The sequence below is a fragment of the Montipora capricornis genome, chromosome 7 (assembly GCF_036669925.1).
Source record: "Montipora capricornis isolate CH-2021 chromosome 7, ASM3666992v2, whole genome shotgun sequence".
Taxonomy (NCBI): Eukaryota; Metazoa; Cnidaria; class Anthozoa; order Scleractinia; family Acroporidae; genus Montipora; species Montipora capricornis.
The window spans coordinates 40,064,984-40,073,939 of record NC_090889.1 but is presented as its reverse complement, the minus strand read 5'-3'; the positions used below and the strand labels follow the sequence as shown (position 1 = coordinate 40,073,939).

Sequence of the window (8,956 nt, the reverse complement as noted above, 5' to 3'; positions counted from 1 at the left end):
CACTTGTAGATGGATGGGTTTATACGGAAAGAACTTCCATCGAAATAATTCGTGACTGCAAGGAACAGTTCCGAGTGAATTTTAAAGAAGTTAAAACTGGTTGCTCCGGATGTTAAAATGTTCTGCCACAGCTCGAAACTGTGTCCATTCCACTGGAAAACGGAAGAATTTAGATTGTGAGTATTTCCATCCCAACGATTGGCGATAGCAATGTAGTGTTTATCAGCGATCATAAAGTATTCGATGTCGTATGCTCCATTGGTGTTTATGGTCTGGTGAAGCGTAAAATTTCCAGCCGACTCGTTTAGTTTGTAGATGCAAGAATCCACCTTGTAATTATAATTACCGCTGGTACCCTCACGATAGTTAGCGAAGGCCATAAACAAACTTCCATCAATGGTGAACACTTCAACATCCTGCGGGGCTGACGGTGTTGGCAGGTCTTGATATTTTGTGAAGTTATTCAATTTGCCGGTACAATCTTCAATTGATAAATAAAAGAAATGTTTCATTATTTTAAACCTCCGCACAATATTAAATATACAGTGATATTCCCCATGTTCAATTTGCGCGAAGAAAACTTTTTTTTTGTCAAAAATGGTTACTTTTCGCTATAGGTACGATTTCGAAAGTACTTCCCTCGTTTCAAGAAGATACTCAGACTTTATTTTTTCGTGTTACTTATTAATGCATCAGTGCAGGTCTTGATAATTTTTTTAAGTGACACAATTTGCTGGTGCAACCTTGATGAATAAAAGAATATGGCTGTGTCGCTATAGGGCTGTTACCCATACAATATTAAAAAGCCAGGATAACATGAAAAAGCTTTTCAGTTTCCACAAGTTAAGTTTGCTCTCAGAAATAAACTTTTTTAAAGGTTTTTATTTTTAGCTTTAGCACGATTTCGAAAGTGTCTCATTCGTTTCGGGAAGAACCCCAGATGTGATTTTTTTCGTTTCACTCACTGACCAGTGAATGGCGTCAGTGTCACGTACGATGAACATTGTTAGCTTGCTTTAAAATGTATGAGTTTTTCGCGTCAAAGCAGTCCTGACCTGAAAGATTAGGATTTGCCTTTGACATATATTTTGCGTTAAAGTGTTACCATGGCCAAAAAACCAATTCTTTTTTTTCTTTGGATTTCAAAATTATGTTACCTTACCACTAATTGACCCAAGTTTAAAGCCTTGATTTCAAAAAGACACCTGTTTATTTTAACTGGAATTTTCTTACTTAATGGTCCACCATTACTAACTTTAAAATCTCGAGAGAGCTGGATCGAGGAGAAAATGACGTCAAATTCTCAATGATTCAAATAGTGCCCCTGTGACCAAAAATCAATTCTTATTTTTCTTCGGATTTCAAAACTATGTTAGCTAAACACTAACCGACCAAATCAATTTGGTCATTATAGGAAAGTATTTTCTTTATGTAAAAACTCTTAACGGTAAATGTTACATCTTTAATGAATTTGTTTCCCTAGCTCGTGATAAAATTAGCCTAGAAAAATATATTTCTTTTACGACTAGTTGCGAAAAAGAGTTCAGAACAAAATGGTCTGTTTTTTCGTCTCTTTTAAATACGGTATGAAATTCCGTTTACTTAACTGACCAAAGTTTTAAGCCTTGATTTTAAAAGGACACCTGTTTTTTTTAAACTATAATTTTCTTATTTAATGGTCCGCCATTGCTAACTTAAGTTCTTGAGAGAGCTGGATCGAGGAGAAAATGACGTCAACGACTCACTAGTTTAAGAATGCAATGCGTGTGTACGCCGCAGAATTAATATGCAGCGTGGGAGTTTTGGGCTTTCAGACTTTTGAACTTGTGTTTTGCATAAACAAGAAGCTGCATTTACACGCTAAAATTTTAAGCTAGTGAGTAAATGACGTCACTTTTCCCTAGATCTAACCCTCTGAGGTCCAATCAGTCAGTTTTAAACGTGAGTAATTGCGGAGCTTGAAATCCAAAACTTTCACTCAAAGTAAACAGCCTTTGGATAAAAAGTCAAAGCTCAAAATTTTGCCGGTCAGGTGTTAAGCAAACACACTTTTAAAATTTGAAAAAAAAAAGGAAGTGATTTTTTGAACATACTAGCACTTTAACTCCTTGTGATTTCGCTCCAAACAGGCCGCACAAGTTGCATTAAGTTCCCCGAATTGTCATTTTCCTAATGGTTGATTCCTAGTGATTCCTGAGTAGTTCAAGTCCTTTTACGGTGGGCGCTAACAGCTAGCTTTGCACTTTATATCGAAATTACGATTTTGTCCGTTTGCCCCCACAGAGGACTGCAACTACCAGGGACTCAGTGGGAACTTATCATTAGCAAAATGCGCCGTTGGCAGTTGATTGTCCAGCGGCCGAGCCCATGAGAGGCATGGGTCTATTTAACAAATAGAATCTATGTTGCCGTGCTTCTGTTCAGTAATAGATCACAGACGACGTCAAAATGTGGTAAGAACAAAAAAGTGCAGCCGAGTGTGTCACTGATGTTCTTACCACATTTTGACGCCATCTGTGATCCATCACTAAACGTACGCACGAGGAAAAATATAATTTTTACCACGATTGCTTGTAATCTCGCGATCTGATTGGCTAATTGGCCGTTGTCGATAAGAGTCTAGACAACACTGCTCGCGTCATGCTCGCGTCAATTTGTCACGCAATGTAATAGCCAATCAGGAACCCTCATTTTGGGAAATAAACCAATCGTATTGCGAGAAAGTTATAGACAACGCTTGCTCTTTCTTTGTGTCATGAGTTTGGTCTCCCTCAGAAATAAACACTTTCTTTGGCATTGAATATTGTGGTAAAAAACAAATCGAAAGTGGTTCGGCGTTGGCTGCGCCTCTTGAGTCCACAACATTTTGACCACCGTGATGACGAACATCATTGTCGATAAGAGCACAGACAACGCTAAACCACTTTCGATTTGTTAAATATTTGTTTTATAAAATAAAGAATTAAAGTTTTGATGACGACGTCAGCTTTGCGTTTGTCCTCTAATAGATCATAAGGTGAGAAACCAATGCGTGCATTATTGAGCTTATTATATAAACCTTGATTGACCTAAGAAACTGGTTTGCATTCCTTTTTTGAAGAACTTTTATTCTTGCATTAAAAAGCAGGTTGCGACCTCATCTCATGGATACACCCATACCTCACACTAGCTTGTGGGAGGGGTTAACAAAGCTTAAATCAGACACGGCGACAAGAGTGGTCTACGACAAGCCCGTGTTGTATCGGTCTCTGGAAAACTTGTCACAGTACACGATGCTTTAATTTGAATGCTTTGAATTGTCCTACTACAGTCCACCCCTTTTGTTACTGACAAAAAATAATGGCTCAGCTCTAAACGAACTAGTGATTTTTCGGATAAAATACGGATAAAATACGGATAAAAGCAAGGAACACTACTGTTATTGTACCTGAACATGACCGTCCATCACCAGTAAAGCCTGTCTTGCATGTGCAGTTGAAGTTTCCAGCCGTATTTGCACAAGTTGCATTTTCATTACAATCATGGATCCCGGTGCTGCATTCATCGACATCTGAATACCAAGAAAGGATACAGGTACGCAATTAGCGATTTCAAAGCCTTTTGATAAAAATCATCCAACAGTTGATCTTCGTTCACCATCATCACTGAACAAGCATGGCTGTTTGAACAAGGCCTTAACTTATGAATGTGGCCAACTATAAAAAAAATACTCTCATATTTTAAATGAGAGTTTATGCTTCTGACGAATAGTACGCTAAAAAATTTGCAGCTCAAAATGAACCAGTGATATTTCATGGCGATACGAATAAAAGTAACACTTAGCTATTGTACCTGAACATGACCGTCCATCTCCAGTAAAGCCTGTCTTGCATGTGCAGTTGAAGTTTCCAGCCGTATTTGCACAAGTTGCATTTTCATTGCAATCATGGATCCCGGTGCTGCATTCATCGACATCTGAATACCAAGAAAGGATACAGGTACGCAATTAGCGATTTCAAAGCCTTTTGATAAAAATCATCCAACAGTTGATCTTCGTTCACCATCATCACTGAACAAGCATGACTGTTTGAACAAGGCCTTAACTTACGAATGTGGCCAACTATAAAAAAAATACTCTCATATTTTAAATGAGAGTTTATGCTTCTGACGAATAGTACGCTAAAAAATTTGCAGCTCAAAATGAACCAGTGATATTTCATGGCGATACGAAATAAAAGTAACACTTAGCTACATGTATTGTACCTGAACATGACCGTCCATCTCCAGTAAAGCCTGTCTTGCATGTGCAGTTGAAGTTTCCAGCCGTATTTGCACAAGTTGCATTTTCATTGCAATCATGGATCCCGGTGCCGCATTCATCGACATCTGAATACCAAGAAAGGATACAGGTACTCAGTTAACAATTTCAAACTTTGATAAAAATTATCCATTTAACACTTTGACCTTCTTTTACTATCATTAACTATGATGACCGTTTGAACGGGGAGTGAATGACCACGACCAAAGGAAAGACCATCCTATTTCATTTGAAGATTGACGTTTCTGACAAAAAACAAAGGCTCAGCTCAAAACGAACTCTCTGTGTTTATTCCCAATACCGTGATAAAACGAGGAACACGACTTATTTTGCACGTGAACATGACCGTCCTTTTTTAAACGCATTTCTGCTTTCTCAGAACCTCTTCTTTCCTTTTTTTAACCCAGTGGCTGCCACTCTTAGACATTGTACGTCTTTCAAAAAGCAACAAACGTTTTCCTGTCTTTACCGTTTTCGCAGTTTTCTCCTCTAAATCCTGATGGACACTCACATACATAATTCTTGTCGGTGTATCCCAAAAGACACTTTCCATTGTTGAGGCATGGATTATAACAGCAAGGATTCTGATAAGGCAAGATAATCGTAATATATTGAACTCAGTTCAGATCACTTCCTTGGCTCGAATTTATCAGTCGCGAGATATTTGTTGTCTTACTTTTTGTTTTGCTTTCCCTGTTATCATTTTCCCAATCGTTTCCCAACCAAGTAGTAGATAAAGATATTGAAAAATCGTCATATAGCTATGTCATTTCCATGCAATTTTGGTGCGCTATTGGTGCGTTTAATTAGTTTCACATCCCATATACGAAACACTTTAATGCGGTAAGTAAAAGCTGAGGAAAACTGAGATTTATAGCCTGACATATAAAGGGAAGCCATACATTCCCTTTCAGTTCAGCTGAAAAGGGTGAAATCGGGGCCAAAATATTTTGATTTCAATTTATCATGAGATACCTTTGCGCCTCTGTATGTCCAACCCTGCCTTGGCTTGAGATCTTCCGGGTGCTGGCAGTGGTCCGAATCACTCAGTTCACAGATGACGCTGTTTGGAGATTTTTCGCTGCCAATGTTGACAGACACACATTTGTTATCCATAAGACACCAACGCTCGCATTGGTCCTTTCCCACAGAGATATTCATAAAGACGTGACTTTCCAAGTGTTGACCCCATTGTACAGGCAGAAAGTGGAATGCTCGACAGGAAAGATCTATGAACAATGGCACAAGGCACGCGTAAGACAAATGTTGCTATTTTAACACACATTCCGAAGATCCCAAAAATTGGCTACATTCATGATAGCAAACCTCACTTTCGGCTTGAAATAGTGCTTTGCAGATTTTTGTTTTTTGAGGAATTCTCCGGCGTGCGGAATAACCCGGCCATAGCAGGTCTTACCACTTGGAGAAACTAGTCTTGAAACAAGATATTATGAATTCTCTCAAACGATTTATTGAATGTTTTCGATTAATTAGTTTCGCTTGAGGCAAGATACTGACGGGTTCAGTCAAATATATTAAATGACATCGAATTCGTGGTTCTGATAAATGTTATATAATGCCGGAATTTGTCGTTAAGGTTTAGTCTACCTTTAAACCAAGAATAAATTAGATAAGAATGTTTTTATGGCATGGGTGGGGTGGGTGGGCTCCCCAGCATCGTCACAAATGGGTCTATTTTTAGAATACCCGTTACCGCGAAAATCATTTGTCATGTCCCTGGAAAAAAACATGGCAGAAACAGTTTCGCCTGACATGGCTTCTTCTGATTGGTTAGCCCTTTGTTTGTTTCGCGCCCAGTGTATCTGTGAGGCCGCAAAGTGATAGATCAACACTCTTATCTAATTCACTCTTGTTTAAACTAAATGTCCAAATAGACGAGTTCACGCTCTTGAGTGCATCATTGGTAATATTATTGAAAAGAGGTCCAAAGTTTCTGCCGTACATTTCCTGTAATTCCAAAGGCACAAAATTACAGAAAAATGTATGGAGACGAAAAAGCAATGTTTAGGAATTCCAAAGAATGAATACCAAGTCCAGTTCATCTCTATTGTGACCTTGAACTTATTTGTTTGGTTTATGAAGGCGAAAGTCTATAAAGTAGAGTCATGTATTTGAATTTCCATACAAACCTTTGAATTTTCTGCCATGTTGCCCTGATTACCCATGATGCACTCAAGAGCGTGAACTGGTCAATTGGCAAAGTAAAGTTTTGTTTTAAAAAATTAAACATGTTTTTGGAAAACCTTTTTTACTATTTAGATCCCAATTTTGCAAAGGCTGGTCTCGGTCTTGACTTTGTGGCGAATAAACAACCCGGCCACCGATATAATTACTCCGTCGATCGAAAAACAGAGAAGCGATCAGGATACGGGATATTTAAGTAAAAAAATTGTGGAGATTCGGGATATTTGGGGGAGGGGTTGGCGGAATTGAGGAGGTACGGGATATTTTTTAAAAATAGGAATGCATGGCGTACGTGTGGTAGTGCAGTAACTTGACAGTGTCTTTTTCCATAGATGTCAACTGAGATGCGTTTTGTTTTTCAGGAGATTCAAGTTGTCCTTGCGTAATATGTAGCTCTAATAGTACGTGATATTGTTTTGGTATCGTCAATCATTACAGTGCCATAGTAGATTAGCCTCCCACGCAGACTCTCTTAGGAATTCGTCACGCGTTCCTCCCCCACGAGCGTCTGCTGAAACGAGCCGGAATTTACGTAGACCAATCAAAATGCACTTCCAGATTCTGGAATTGCTCATTATAGACCCTGAGAAAACTGCAAGAAGGTGGCCTTCGTGTGTTAGGCATTTAAAACCGCAGAGTTAAATTCTTATCAAAGAGAAACTGGAGCGTATAAATTTCATGCCCTTTCTGAAATGTTTGCAGCTCTTCACAGAATGAGTACGGTAGAATTTGTATGGTTGAAAAATCCTGTGTGATTATATTTACATGTCTTTCCGCACTAAATTCCACAACCGCACTGATTTCCACAAGGGGCGTGTGGTTACAATAAAATGAACAAATCTGAAATCTCTCTGCTGAATGTTTTGAAGTTATAGACCGTGCGACCACAAAATTCCAGGTCAAGATAAAAGAAGCATTACATATATCCTGGGAGCAACCTTCTTTAAACAAGCAATTATATCATGTTAATTTAACTCTCTCGTTCTAATCAACATGTTCCATTGTACACTCTTTTTTGTTACCTTTGGCTATTTTGTTAGATTGCCAATTTATTTCACGTTGTTATTTATCTTTGTTTAGCATATTATAAATTCAAATGTAACTTCAAATTCACTCTACTTTCAACTGAAGATGGTCGTTGCACGACCGAGACATGTCTTGCAAATTTAATTTCAAATGTGTCGTCACTTTTATAAAAATTGTTGTTAGTCTGCTTCTTTCCAGAAATTTAAAACTATTTACAATTATTTAAGGTTTGTTAATTTTTTTTATACCTACTATAAATTACCAGCTAATAATTCTATTCACTAAAAATATTTCTATTTTCTCCATAGTTGGAGAGGAGCAAAAATCAGCTAAAGGTGTGCACATTACTTTTATTATTGAAAGGGTATCAGATTCACAGTCGAAGTGTAGCAGGAAGCGAGTTCCACAATTTTGCTCCACTCTTGCAAATTCAGTTTTGGGTAACGGTAACTGCAGTGAGTTGGAGGACCCCCTAAGTTTATAATGTGATATATCATTCTTACTTATGAAAAGATCAGTAAGGCATTGAGGAGCCAACCCATTGACTATTTTATACATTTCCTTTTCCTTAGCCTTAGCCCGTTGAGTTTCTAGATTTTCCTAGCCTAAGAGACATAAAGCCTCAGTGGCGGGAGTAGCATTGAATAGATTCATTAATCAGTCGAGCTGATTTATTCTGAAATTTCTGAGAGGGTCCCCAATAGGATTTTCGGGATCCGGGATTTGGCCTTTTTGGAGCTCGAGATTCGGGATTCTATAGAAATACGGAAACGGGATTCGGGATTGCATTTATGGACGGGACGTGGGATTTAGCGTTGTAACGAAGCGGGATCCGGGAAACCATCACTTTGAAGCTCCGAGATCCGGGATTTCTGACGGCAAAAAATAATTAAATGAACTCAACCGTTTCGCCGTCAACAACGACGAAAATATGCAGCAGCGCAAAGCTAGAATTGTACTCTGCTCACAACACCATCATCGCTGTTCGCGGCTTTACATGATATTATTGATTGTGTGGCTCTTTTTTTATGGGAAGGGAAAGAGCGGAAATTCAATTTTTGCGGAAAGAGTGTCAAAAAATTGAACAAGAGTGACAGGCCTACCACAGGCGCCCCGAGCTCAGTGTGAGGAAAGCCAAAGAAAATATAAAAGCTTGTATAGCAATCCGACAATAGACTTGGGAAGACAATTGTACGAAAAAATTCACAATTAAAAAGCTTAACCTTATTGCTATTCTGTCGCCCTTTCTTCCTTTTTTTATCAGATTCGACGCGGTTTGAGCTGTTTTCAATTCCTCGGTTGTCAACAGTGTAATAAAATCCCAAGGTTGCACACTAAATTCTCAGGAGCTCACAAAATTGAGTCAAATATTCCTGGATAAAATGTTCCCACGGTTACAATTCCACATCGGAATCAATTGACAGAGAT

General features: G+C 38.5%; 1 protein-coding gene across 1 annotated transcript in view; it reads right to left on the bottom strand.

The window, feature by feature from the left end:
• Positions 1-3,883, bottom strand: part of LOC138057958 (thrombospondin-type laminin G domain and EAR repeat-containing protein-like) — an 8,185-nt gene extending 4,302 nt beyond the window's left edge. Inside the window, exons 1-3 of the mRNA XM_068903863.1 lie at positions 3,832-3,883; positions 3,428-3,550; positions 1-481 (exon numbers count right to left, since the gene is read on the bottom strand). The exon at positions 1-481 is cut by the window's left edge and continues 4,302 nt beyond it. Of these exons, the coding sequence (XP_068759964.1) occupies positions 1-380 (380 nt within the window). The 5' untranslated portion in view covers positions 381-481; positions 3,428-3,550; positions 3,832-3,883. The remainder of the gene's footprint in view (positions 482-3,427; positions 3,551-3,831) is intronic.
• Between the last annotated feature and the right edge of the window lie 5,073 nt (positions 3,884-8,956).